General features: G+C 40.6%; 1 protein-coding gene across 1 annotated transcript in view; it reads right to left on the bottom strand.

Annotated features, from left to right (window-relative positions):
* Positions 1-7,651: 7,651 nt before the first annotated feature.
* The window catches only part of CALCR (calcitonin receptor), a 110,485-nt gene continuing 104,269 nt past the window's right edge, over positions 7,652-13,867 (bottom strand). The window contains exon 14 of the mRNA XM_010839774.1: positions 7,652-8,706. Within this exon, the coding sequence (XP_010838076.1) occupies positions 8,311-8,706 (396 nt within the window). The 3' untranslated portion in view covers positions 7,652-8,310. The remainder of the gene's footprint in view (positions 8,707-13,867) is intronic.

The following is a 13,867-nucleotide window of genomic DNA, read 5'->3' as shown; positions in this document are numbered from 1 at the left end:
ATGGCAGAAAGTGAAGAGGAACTAAAAAGCCTCTTGATGAAAGTGAAAGTGGAGAGTGAAAAAGTTGGCTTAAAGCTCAACATTCAGAAAACGAAGATCATGGCATCCGGTCCCATCACTTCATGGGAAATAGATGGGGAAAGAGTGGAAATAGTGTCAGACTTTATTTTTCTGGGCTCCAAAATCACTGCAGATGGTGACTGCAGCCATGAAATTAAAAGACAGTTTTTCCTTGGAAGAAAAGCTATGACAAACCTAGACAGCATATTAAAAAGCAGAGACATTACTTTGCCAACAAAAGTCCATCTAGTGAAAGCTATGGTTTTTCCAGTGGTCATGCATGGATGTGAGAGTTGGACTATAAAGAAAGCTGAGAGCCGAAGAATTGATGCTTTTAAACTGTGGTGTTGGAGAAGACTCTTGAGAGTCCCTTGGACTGCAAGGAGACCCAACCAGTCCATCCTAAAGGAGATCAGTCCTGAGTGTTCATTGGAAGGACTGATGTTGAAGCTGAAACACCAATCCTTTGGCCACCTGATGCAAAGAGCTGACTCATTTGAAAAGACCCTGATGCTGGGAAAGATTGAGGGCAGGAGGAGAAGGGGACGACAGAGGATGAGATGGTTGGTTGGCATCACCAACTCAATGGACATGAATTTGAGTAAACTCTGGGAGTTGATGATGGACAGGGAGGCCTGGCATGCTGTAGTCCTAGGGGTTGCAAAAAGTCGGAGATAACTGAGTGGCTGAACTGAACTGAACTGAACCCCAGAGTAAAGAAGTAACAAAAGGGCCACTGTCTGATAGAAGATCTTGGTTCTGCCTCTGACTAGTTATCTTGGTGTACATTCAATTCAACAAATGTTCACTGAATGTTTGATATTTGTAGGATGCCAGGCACTGTGCTAGGTACTGGACATTGGATCATCATAAACATTCTTTCCAGGTCTCTAATTTTAAACTAGGAAATCTCGATCAGCTGGCCTTTACCTCACCCAAAGCTGTTGAATATGAGTGAGGAACAGTACCAAGTCCACTTTTATTTAGACCACTATTATTATATGGAGGTCTATATTATATGCTCCACTATTACTTAGACAGTAATAAAGCCTGTATGTGAGTTGCTCCCAGTATGAGACGATCTGTTTTTGACTAAGTGATCATGGCCATTTAATTATAATTAATCTTATATTAAGATATTTCACGTATTTTATGACCCATACTCATGTTTATTTACCTATATTGCTTTCTTAGGGCTTCCTAGCAGCTCAGGGGTAAAGAATCTGCCTGACATGCAAGAGACACAGGAGAACTGGGTGTGATCCCTGGGTCAGGAATATCCTCTGGAGGAGGAAATGGCAACCCACTCCAGTATTCTTGACTGGAGAATCCCATGAACAGAGGAGCCTGGCGCACTACAGTTCATAGGGTGACAAAGAGCGGACATAACTGAAGCGACTGAACATATTGCTTTCTTAGCTATCCAAGTCTCTGTTTCTTTCCCTAAAAGAGAAAGTTTTAGTCTGCTGTCTTATGTTGATCTTGACCCAACATCGTGTATTAGTAAGATTTTTAGTTTGTGGAATTTATTTGGCAATCTCTGAGTTTTTCCTATTTTGGGTCTTTTTCTTTAATCCTGGAGGGTTTAAACAATATTTCTTCAAGTATTCCCCCTTCTCTATTTTCATTTTCTGGTCTCCTTCTAGAGTTTGTTTTGTCCAGGTATTGGATAGAGACCCTTTCATTGCCACTTTGCAGAATTATGAGCCTAAAGATTCATCTCACTGGCCTTAATTTCCCCTTTGGGCCATTCTAAATAATGCCCCACCTTTTTTAGTTTAGTTTTTTTTTTTTTTTTAATGTGGACCATTTTTAAAGTCTTTATTGAAGTTGTTGCAACATTGCTTCTGTTTTATGTTTTGGTTTTTTGGCCTTAAGTCATGTGGGAACTTAGCTCCCCAACCAGGGATGGAACCTGCACCCCCTGCCTTGGAAGGTGAAGTTTTACTCACTGGACCACCAGGGAAGTCCCAATGCCCATTCTTTGAGAATGACCAACTAGGCTTTACAAGTCACATGGCAACATGTCAGAGGAAATTTTCTCCTAACAGAGTTAATGGTGGCTGTAGCCTGTTGAGATTTATGACGAATAAGTTGTTGAAGATTGCAACCGAACCTCTTGGGGGAAAAAATACTGGCTTCCTTGGTTGTGGATGGGGAGAAGGAACTGACAGCTGTCCTACTCTGGGTAGAGAACATCTACCATGAAGGACAGGTTTTAGTTAACATTTTGCAGTAGAAAATTATCCCTGATTTTCAGACATCATTTTTTTAAAAATTCAAAGTGTCACCTCTATCTCTTTAAGTGGAACCATACTCCCACGCCTGCAAACCGTTTCACTTGGCCCCGGCTTAGTGATGCTAAGCTGCAGTGTGAAGTCTCTCATCTCTGCTCCCAGGCAGGTGATCCCTGTTTGGCCAGTCTCCTCAGCTTTGACTCATTTTCTTGAGCTGGAAGCAGTAACCAAGTACGAACTGAATACGTTTGACTTGGGCTCTGATGCTGCCTTTGACCCTCCTTATTCCTGAGCCCCTTTGAAATCAACTTCTACAACTTGGAGTCGATCCTCCTGTCTCAGCAGCTCACCCAGGCCTCACTGCACCCACTATTCCAGGTACAAATGCTCCTTGGGTCCCCACCCTGGTGCTCTGGGCCAGGATCTAAACCCATCTGGTCAGTCTTGTTTGCATCTCCACTGGGAAAGGGGAAGCTACAAAATGTGGCAACATTCTTAGTAGGAAGCCAGAAGTCCCAAACAAGAGCTTGTGCTAGTCTTTCCAAGGTGGAAATTTAAAAAGCAGTGGCGTTGGGCAGTTTTTTTTTTTTTTTAATGTCAGGAATTGATTTAGGTTTAATAAATATAGAAATCTGAGATTTGCCTCCAAATAATCCCAATAGTTTCTGTATTTCAATAAATACAGCTTTGCAGTGTTTCCCCATCAGTTTCTCTTGGGAAGCACCAGATATGATGCTTGGCTGTAATGTTCAAAGTTTAAAATTTTTTATTTACTTATTTATGTCTGCTTAGGGTCTTAGTTGTGGCACATAGGCTTAGTTGCTCTGTGACATTTGGGATCTTAGTTCCCTGATCAGGGACTGAACCTATGTCTCTTGCATTGGAAGGCAAATTCTTAACCACTGGACCACCAGGGAAGTCTCAAAAGGACTTTCAGTTTTTATTTCCTCAGTCCCTGTTTTGTGGTGGGGAAGGAAGAGAGGAGCTTGCCTGCTCTTGTGAGTGAGTTTGTAAAACCTAACCCCATTTACATGGGGCTGCTCAAGGCACTGGGTACTCTTGATTCAGACCCTAGCTCAGCCACTTACTTTGTGACGGTGGTGGGCACGTTATTCCCACTTGACTTCCATTTAGTTTTCTCATCACTAAAATGGGGATTAAAAACACGTTTGGTTGTTCTAAAGGGGAGATAAGCTAATGTCCATAGGTTTATATTGACTTCAGTGTTTCAATGATTGGTGTTCTTTTCTTCCTTCTCAGATTATGTCTATTTGATGGATGTTCTTCCTAAATTCTCTGTGACTGAACTCCATATTAAGCCTCACAGTATGCATTTTGGAATGACAGCATACAGAAACTATAAGGTGGCATGCAGTGGAGAAGTGCTAACTGCCCTGAGAGCTCACCAGCTACCCTACTGGGCAGAGATCTGGAGGGCTCACAGCTGGCTGTGTGTTTTGGCATGAGACTAGTGTGCTAGCTCTGATGAATGAGTCTGGCATGATTGGGTGAAAACAGATATCCTGATCTATTCTGAATTGTTTTTCTTATTGAAGATCCCTCAGTTGGTTTTTATTGAATGTCTACTTAGCACTTCACCAGTGATACTCTGAGGTTTTGTTTGGAGGCGATTTCTCCAAATTAAAATGTGATATTAAGTCTCTGCAGTAAAGGAGGCTGTGGTGACGTGCAGTGGTTGGTCATGATGGCTGGTTAGTTGGCAAAGAGCAGCACAGTTTGAATGTCCGTGGAAGGATTTCTGAGAGACTTAGGTAGAAGGCATTGGATGTCTGGAAATGGAGACTGGACACTGATCAGTGACCTAAGAGACTGGCTGATCAATGCTTAAATTAATGGAAAAATCTCTGAAATCTTTCAGAGGTTTTGGAGGAAGGTATATTAGGAAAGTCTTCCTGACCTAAGTTAGTTTATAGTTTCAATGGCTGTGTTTTCTCTCCTTCAATGCTTTTCACAGATCTTAAACATATTAATTTTATGTCCAGAAGAACAAAAATTAAAAATATGGTTAGTTTTAAATTTTCAAATGTGGCTTCTCTGTGTCTTTCTGTGTCTGCATGTGCATATATTATCATCCTTTTTCTTTATGTTTCCAGCTAATTCCCCAACCTCCCTCCCCACCCCATACAAGTTGTATATGGATTGATTCAGTAAAATCAGTTTTCCTAAGCTTAAGTTAGGAGGGAGGCATCTTATTTCCTCTCTCAAAATGACAAATGATTGTTTCTTTCTGAGCTTATCTAAGTATGCTTTCCTAAATATGTCTTCTGATCCGTCCTCTTCATGAATAATCTTAAACTCTGTGTTAATTACAATGGTAAGGTGTTGAACTGTAACCTAGCCAATGAAAGAACTACTATTTTAGACCTTATTATCAAGAAAATGAGTCCTTGCTAAGCCTTTAGGAAGAGATCTTGTTCTAAGAATATTTCTTATAACTTAGCTGTCCCACTCACGGCTCAGGTGGAGAAAAGGTCACACTCAGCTACCACCTCCAACCCTATAACGCTTTGGTTTTCCACCCCATGTGTGTGTTCTTCCGTCCCAAAGATATCAGTGGTTATGGTTTAAGGGTGTGGGCTTCCCAGGCAGTGCTAAAGAATCTGACTGCCAATGCCTGGAGACGCAAGGGTCAGGAAGATCCCCTGAAGGAGGAAATGGCAACCCACTACAGCATTATTGCTTGGAGGATCCCATGGACAGAGGGCTATAGTCCACGGAGCTGCAAAGAGTCAGACACGACTGAGCACACACACGTGCATGGTTTGAGGGTATGGGTTCCCTTGGCAGGTTTGACACAAAGAAATTGTTTCATAATGGCTACTATTGGCAAATATTTGTTGTATAGCTGGATGAAAGGTGTGTGAAACATCTGTTCAATCAATGATAATGAATGAAGGAATGAATGAGAAGGGTTGGAGCTCTGTGATGAGTGTTTCTATCATTTCTTTCCAACATCTCTCCTTCCTCCAGAAGCCATGGTATCAACATACATCCAAAGGTCGATTTTGGGCCAAAGCTGGCAGGCAGCTGACCATTTGAATTCAAGTTACCCCATCGGAGAGTCAGATTTTACAGTATGATGGGAAATTATTTTTGTTCAACATCACAAGGGTAATGATATTTATTTGTATTCCCCAGTAGAACACAAAGGGGAAAATGTAGTCTTGATGTATCCTTTATGAAAAATTTCCTTGGATCTCCAGAGGCTAGCAATTCTCGGTGCAATTACATTGCATGAAGAACCTACAAATTGCTTCTGTTTGCCTGTATTAGTTCATCATGGTTCTCATTTAATCCTCATTTTTTTCCATTTCATGCTTTCCAGATCTGAAAATATTTCTAATAGTGGCTGTTATACATTCTAATGATACTTAATTTGTTGCCTTTTATCCAGCCTTAATCTCCAAAACTATCTTAAAAATCAATGACTACATCAATTCTAACGATCTGATGTGATGTTGGACAGTTCAAGTCTGGTCCCACAATAATGAAAAAAAACAAAACAGCAATGATAAAAGAATGTGATACTTTCTTGTTCTAGATTTCTTAGCTGTGCTTCCCAAACGTATACAAAATAGGCTGATAGTCCTGGGTGGTTTTGCATTAACAAAGGTATGAGAACCGTGCTTTGGAGGTTATAGTCAAAGTGAAGATTGAAGATGGCTACACTGACAAAGACAATAACCTTGGTATTTTTGCATGAAAGTGAAAGTGAAGTCGCGCAGTCGTGTCCGACTCTGCGACCCTATGGACTGCAGCCCACCAGGCTCCTCTGTCCATGGGATTCTCCAGGCAAGAATACTGGAGTGGGATGCCATTTCCTTCTCCAGGGGATCATCCCGACCCAGGAATTGAACCCAGGTCTCCTGCATTGCAGGCAGACGCTTTAACCTCTGAGGGTATTTTTGCATATGGTTTTCTAATTTATATTTTTGGATTATCTTGCCATCTCCTGTAATACAAGCAAGATGAGATGTTAGCATCCCAGATAATACGGAATGAGCTTAGGAGATGAGATGAATGAATGAAAAGATGGATATATTTCTGTAGAAAATATGCACACATACAACTCCATGGACCGAGGAGCCTGGCAAGCCAGAGGTCATAGGGTCACAAAGAGAGTCAGACACAACTGAAACACACATACAACTTTTGCTTTATCATTACTCTTTATTAATTCATACATGGATACAGGGCAAGCATTTCACGTCATTTTGGCACTGTGCACAATTCTATAGTAAGCTGTTTGATCTTATTCAGCCACTACTATATTAGCACAATAGCATTTAGAATATTTCAGCAAAATGTTATCACGTTTGTACTAGAGCTGCCAGAAATACTGTTTTCCATGTTTGTAAACAAAAATAGGAACACTATTACATAAACACTGTGATTGGAAAAATACCCTCTTTTCAAATCCTCCCTTACATTCAAGTAAAGGAGACATAAACTACTTTAGTATCCAAAATACATTTTCTCTGAAAGAATATATTTCTCTTTTGTCTTTCCAAAACTATATCATCTCTAAAACTATATCATCTCTGAAAGGCAGTGGCATAAGAGCACATACTTGAGACTTGAGATGTGGAGGGCTTTGATGTATCTCTTCATTTAGAATACAAATTACATAAAGGTAACTGAGTACTGTTGCAAACTCACAAATTAATCTCAGGTGCCGGTAATGATACTGGTTTACTCAGGGAGTTTTGAAGATTTTATATGAAAGTAAAGAGAGGTATGGGAATATAACATTGGATTTTAATGAGAAACTCTTATTTTAAATGAGTTGGTATGCAGTTAAACTTGTAGTGGTTAATTGTTTTTTCCCCCTCCTGTTTCACTAATAGCATCAAACAAGAGGTCAACTACAAACTGATTTCTAATTAGCCCTACTGAATCTTTCTGGAAAAGGCTGAGATCTTGTTAAGCTTAGAAGCTGGGTGGAAAGCAGTTAATGGAGTTATATGGGGTCTTTTAATTACCAGTCTTAAACAAATTTATCTTTTACTGCTAGATAGCACCCAAGGGCAAGAGGTAATCTGCTTTAGAAACCTCGAGTGATTTGCTTTATAAATCCTGGAGTTTAGGAAAGTGGAAAACTCTCTTTAGAGAGAGTATTCTCTTCCACTAGGAATTTGAGTTTTTGGCAGTTTTGTGAAAAATTTAGTGATGGGTTCTTTGTGACCTCCCAATTTATAAATGTTAGTAACCAAAGCACATTCAACATGAAAGCCAATTCCTTCTTACAGAAGTCAGGACCTGCCCAAGACCAAGCTGAGCACACAGTATTAGTAAAGTAATGAACACATATAAAACTGACTTTTTTTTTTTTCATTCAAAGCCTTATATCTTCCTGCCAAATGCAGGTCTTTTTTCCCCACAAACTTAGTCATCTCTACACTAGAAAGCCACGTTGTTTTGAGGAGGTCAAGTTGTAATTTGTGTGGTTTACATTGTGGGTGTGTCTGTGGATGGTAAAAATCTGAATAACATCAGAATTGATTGAAATTAAAAAAAGAAATAAAAAAATCAGAACCATAGCCAAATACCAAAGTATCCTAATTTAAAAGTTTTGAGTTAAAAAGAAAACCATTGATGGTGACTTGAATTTTTCGAAGGTAGAAATGGCTCAAGATTAACAAGGAGCACCCTGGATCTGAACTAGGTCCACTCATGTTTTACTCGGATACTTTGCTTACTTTACTCTGACATTTGTATATCTCAGTCCTGGATGAAAGATGGTATTCACAGGAATTCACAAGTGTTGCAGAGTTCACAGGTGTTGTAGAGGGAGACTCCATTCCTCCACTGTCTCCCGGAAGCAAGAGTACCAAGTAAAACTGTCTTCAGATTCACTATGGACAAATGCACTTGATATTTCTCACAAATGAGATGTGTGCTCCTGGGAGGATGGAGATCACTTGAGATGCAGGGTTGGTCTTGCTCCCAGGAAATGAGGGCTCAGGGACCACAAGGTTGTTGGCGTCACATTTCAAGCGGATGACTCTTGCTCAATGATCTCCATAGCGACGACCTCAGCACCCTCCACGGTGATGACCTCAGCAGAACCCTCCACGGCGATGACCTCAGCAGCACCCTCCACGGCGATGACCTCAGCAGCACCCTCCACGGCGATGACCTCAGCACCCTTCATGGAGATGACCTCCCCTCCCTCCATGGGGATGACCTCGGCAGCCTCCTCGCCCAGGTTGTCAGCGGGCTCATTCTGCGGCTCCTGGTGGCAGATGTAGATCGGTGGAGTCTCAGCCAGGGCGGCGGCGGCGGCGGCAGTGGCGGCGGCGGCGTTGGCCGCACGGTGGGCCCGGCGGCGGCCATTCCAGCGCCGAGCTTGGTACTGGTTCCACTGACGCTTCAGGGCAGCCTGGACCTGGAAGACGAAAGAGAACCTTCTGTTCATATCACTGTCAGGAATGCCCTGAGCACAATTCTCGGTGCTCATCAGAGGCTGTGTGTGTGTGTGTGTGTGTGTGTGTATATGTGTGTGTGTGATAGTTGCTCAGTCGTGTCCAACTCTTTGGGACTCCGTGAACTGCAGCCCGCCAGGCTCCTCTGTCCATGGGGTTCTCCAGGCAAGAATACTGGAGTGGGTAGCCATTCCCTTCTCCAGGGCATTTTCCCCACCCAGGGATGGAATCCAGGTCTCCCCCACATTGCAGGTAGATTCTTTACCCGTTGAGCCGCTAGGGAAGCCCCCATCAGAGGTTTGGGGTGGCTGAATTTTTACTTCTCATCTAAAAGGGCTGTGTGGGAAAGGCTCTGGCTATGAAATACCCATCTTGGAGGAAGAATCTGCAGACCGGAGGACTGAGTAATTTGCCTCAGCTGCCCCTGGCAAGATTATTTGCTCTTTTGAGCGAAAGTTTCTTCATTAGAGCTTTTACACCATGAATGAAATTTGATTTGGTTTTATATTCAAGATGGCACGCTCATCATATTAAGAAGGCAGAATTTGAAACCTTTTTATCTGCTACAACTTCTGATACAGCAGAAGCTTTTATCTAAATCTACACGTTATTGGTCATGAAAAAGTATCTGGAAGCCATTTCACAGCTCTGGATTTTATGATAATGGCCTTATACTGTTGATTTTCCTTTATCCAGCATGGCATGAGATGAGGTGTGCCCAATAAAACTCTGGTTAGTGGTTAACAAACCATGTATTATTCGTTTTTTGTAACGCTAGATGTCATGGTGTTTGGGAAGGAGCAGTTACTCAATAAATGTTTTCTGAATGGTGTCAACATCCATTCTAGAATGAGTTTCTAACGCCAAGAAAATGACCATCCATGACTGTATTGTAATTAGTGTATTGACATCCAGTGGCATTAGGGTGAGGGTGCTAAAAATGTCTAGACTGAATCTGAGGAAGAAATGGAAGTTTTATTTCATGCAAATATGAAAGCCTGAGTTTTGATATAAGACTTAGAAACACAGGTTTTGGAGAACCTGAGTCCCTCCCTGAGGTGAGTTATAAAGCACTGGGTCATCTACATTTACTGTTCGGTATTCTCTCTTACGCCATGGTGTATGATTTGGAGAACTGCTCGGGAGCTGCAGTGGGTTGCTAATTTTGGAATTACCAGAAGCAAACACTTGTAATAGTAACATCACATCACCTTTCAATGCCGTTTCCACTGACAAGGCCATTTCACTGTGTCTCATTTGATGCCATGAAAAAGTATTGAACTTTAGGTCAAGAAACCTGCTCTGCCCACATTAGCCATGAAAATCTTGGGCAGGAGAGTTAACCCCTCTGAGATTACTTTCTTCGATACAACTCTTCTATCTCACCTAGCTGCCTGATGGATTACATGGCTACAGTATGAATCGAGTGGCATCTAAGACGTAAGTATAACACCAAACAAGGAGGCTACTAGTATTCCTACGGTGATACCCTTATTATGGCAGGATGGTGGTCTTTAGACTGAAGGAAACTCTTCTGTCATATGTGTGGATGTATATCTTTGGAGGGTGGTGTTGCCAAGGATATAAAAAGAGCTCTTGATGACATAGTTTCTGATCTCATGTTCAGTTATTTCTCATATATTCTAAGCTAGGTCTCCACAGAGAGTCCTCAACAGCCTGGAAAATATTGGATGCTAATGAGAATGAAAGTGAAAAGTTGCTCAGTGCCGTCTATGGGGTCGCACAGAGTCGGACACGACTGAAGCGACTTAGCAGCAGCAGCAGCAGCAGCAATGCGAATGAAAGTTTTCTTCACATTGTGATTTGTGCTGGGAAAAGGGTGTTGTTCAATGTTTTTGGGAAAAGGAAAGGTAATACCCTTGATGGGAAGATTACCCTAGCAATGTATTTTCAAATATGAACGCTCTTATTAAAGGTATTGATGAATGAATAGTTCAGACTCTTCTCTTGCATCACCCACTTTGTCTTCTACTTCACTCCTGAAAAAGCTACCATGTTTCCCTGTCAGTTTGTGAGCTTTGCTTTGCAATCTATGCAGTATGGAGAGTTACAGAATTGAAGAGACTAGACTGATTATATAAGAAAGGGCTGATATGAAACCATAGCTGAATCCATTTGGGAAAGAACATCCCTCCTGAGTTATACTTTCAGCTAAATACCTGTGGCCATGGCATTCTTCCTTTAGCACCTCTTCAAGAACCTAGTAAATATTTCAATTGCTTTCCAATTTGGGGGCTGTACTGTCTATTAGACAATAGGTCCTTAAATGCTGAGTTTATGATCTAGGAACTATCAAATGCCCTGCTGAATTAGGAAATATACAGCTCAGAGAACCACTGTCCCCAGACAAAGGGACTGATGGTTTCTGTGGATTCAAAATCTCCTAAATACCAACGTTGTCTTTATAGCTAAAACGTAACACAGATATTTAAAGATATTTAAATATATTTAAAGATAAACGTAACACAGATATTTAACACTGTCTGAGGCAGACAGTGCCCAGCAGGGGTAAAAAAGGAAGTCCTTTGTTTTGCCTCATCTGTCTTTTTAAAATAATCTCCACTGGAGGATCTATGCATACTAATGAAGTACCCAGCATGAGGCCAAAGGGTTTGAAGTCTATTTTAATTTTTAAAAATTATGACAGAAATGTTCATTGCCTCCTGTAATTGTATTCCAGAATTATAAGCTATCCTTTTGTGTGGAGATGGCAATCTGCTTCCATTTGTAAACCACACATGTAAGAATAGGCCCTTAGCAGCATGTGAAAGACACTTCAATAATTTCAGTTTAATAAGGGCAATTATCTCCTACAATACCTCAGGTTGAGCCTAACAGTGCTTTGATCACAAGAATATGGGCATTGAATCTATTTTGAAAAAACAGAGGAGACTTTGGTTGCTTCTGAAAAGCATCAGAAATATAAGGAGTTGCCCATGGGGAGCGTAGAATACACAAAGTTTTGAATTATATAAATGCACTGCTAGTTATAAAAGCAATTAACAGATCACATCACATTTTCCCGATTATGCCAAATTTATTGTCAACTGTAAAAAAAAATATGAGTCCTGATGGCTTGAAGGAATAATGATTATAGCTGGTTCTATTTGTAACTAACTGTATAGGGTGGGTAACATTTGGAGGTCTCTCTTGCTATATTTGTGAAAAAGAAAATCAGGTTGGAATCTTCGTGGTTGTTTGGATGTTTTAGTCTTTGGCCTTTGTTTTCCTGTTAAGTTCATTGTAAGAACTTGCATTATGTGCTCTTGAATGGAAAATGAGCTTTATCTCAAGAGTTCTGATCGTTTTTTGTCTAGGACAAAGAAATCATAGCTTAGCTTTGGGTCTTGAAGCTGACTTTCTTGAGTTTTCTAGAAAGGCAGTATTTTTGAAAACCAAGTTTTATTGAATAAATTTTTAAATAGAAAAATTTAGCTTTGCATATGAAGTGGTAACATTACTGATCTGGAAATAGCACTAGGGACATAAGGAGAATCCCTTGCAAACAGGAAAGGGAAGTGGTGAGTACAGAGCTAGGAAAAATTGGGCATCTTGATGACTGTAATCTGGAGAAAGAAATGGCTACCCACCCCCGTATTCTTGCCCAGAGAATCCCATGGACAGAAGAGCTTGGCAGACCCCAGTCCATGGAGTCGCAAAGAGTCGGATGCAACTAAGCACATAGCTGTAGTCATCTTTTTGAGGTCTCTTAGATCCTTAGTAACTGAAATGATTGGATGGTCAGTGTCCACTGTCTGGGAAGAGTTGTGGGAAATGTTTTTTACATAAGCGTGCTCTCACAGTCACCTCCTGACACCCGGCACTGGAATTCTCAAAAATCCTTTCCTCCACTGACTATGTGATCCATTTCCATGGCAGGAATCACTGACCACAAATGGATAATAATGAAAAATTAAAACCTTTATCTTCATTGTGGAACTGACGTATCAGTCCCCTAGATTTCTGCTAAAATGTAACTCAGTCAGGCAAAGCCTGATCACAGCCCTATCTCAGATGCAGCTGGAAATCACTTCCTGCAGGAGCAAGTGCCCTGCCCGTGTTCAGTGTGGTAAGATAATATGCCCACAGAAGACCCAGCTGAGGCCCAGATGCCTACAATTCATGGGACTGTGATATTGCATTTGGCACACTACATAATTTCTATATTATTAGAAATGTCACACTTGTACGTTCCCCCAGTAACATGATACTAATTAAAATGGAGATGGTTTCTTTAATTCTAAAAGCAGAGAGAACACACTTGAACTAGAGACTTTCAACTGTCAGGCGCACCTCTGGGCCCACTTTCTATGCCTGCCACTTCAGAGACAGCATCATGGTTAAGACACAGTCAATATTGAGGTATTTTTATAAGTGCATGCAGTTCTCTAGTGTTTTCAAAGTATACTCTGCCTGAACCTGATTTTTATATTAGCCCTATACTGATATTATTTTAGATGAAAATATTTATTTTGTATGCCACCTGAGCCAATTCAAAAGGCAGGGATATATGTTCACAGGAACTGATATAAAGATGGGGTGACCTAAGTCCTATATATTTATTAGTTTTTACTATTCTTAAAGAGATACTTTGTTGCTAACAGAAAGATGTTTTACATTTCTATCTCAGGCTTTCAGGATAGTCCCTAGCAATAAAGAATGTACAGTATATTTTTGTTGGATTAAGGAAGGAGTTGATGGATGAATGAAGGAATAAAATATATCAATTAAAACAGAGAACAGGAGCAACAGTATTGCAATTTGAGGGCTGGAGATGAGCAAGAGGTTGCAGAGCTGCAAAATATCATAGGTGCTCACTAAATGTTGTTTAACTGAAGCAATAAAGACTAGAAAATTCATTAAATATCAATTGATAATGGTTAGACAATGGTTCTAATTACCAACTTGGAAATAATATATAGATCTCTTAACAAAATGTGATATGCTTTGGTATAAAATTATTAATAAAGATTGATTTAAAATGATCACAGATACTTTAACATTAAAAGTTATGAGGTGTATAACTCAAAGAAGTATACTAATGAAGCTTCAGGAAGGAGACATATATATAATGCTGTGCAGTGGAAGATTTAGTCCATTTAA

The sequence above is a fragment of the Bison bison genome, unplaced genomic scaffold (genome assembly GCF_000754665.1).
Source record: "Bison bison bison isolate TAMUID 2011002044 unplaced genomic scaffold, Bison_UMD1.0 scf7180017864134, whole genome shotgun sequence".
In the NCBI taxonomy this organism is placed as follows: domain Eukaryota; kingdom Metazoa; phylum Chordata; class Mammalia; order Artiodactyla; family Bovidae; genus Bison; species Bison bison.
The sequence above is the reverse complement of the archived record's forward strand: the minus strand, read 5'-3'. Positions and strand labels throughout refer to the sequence as shown.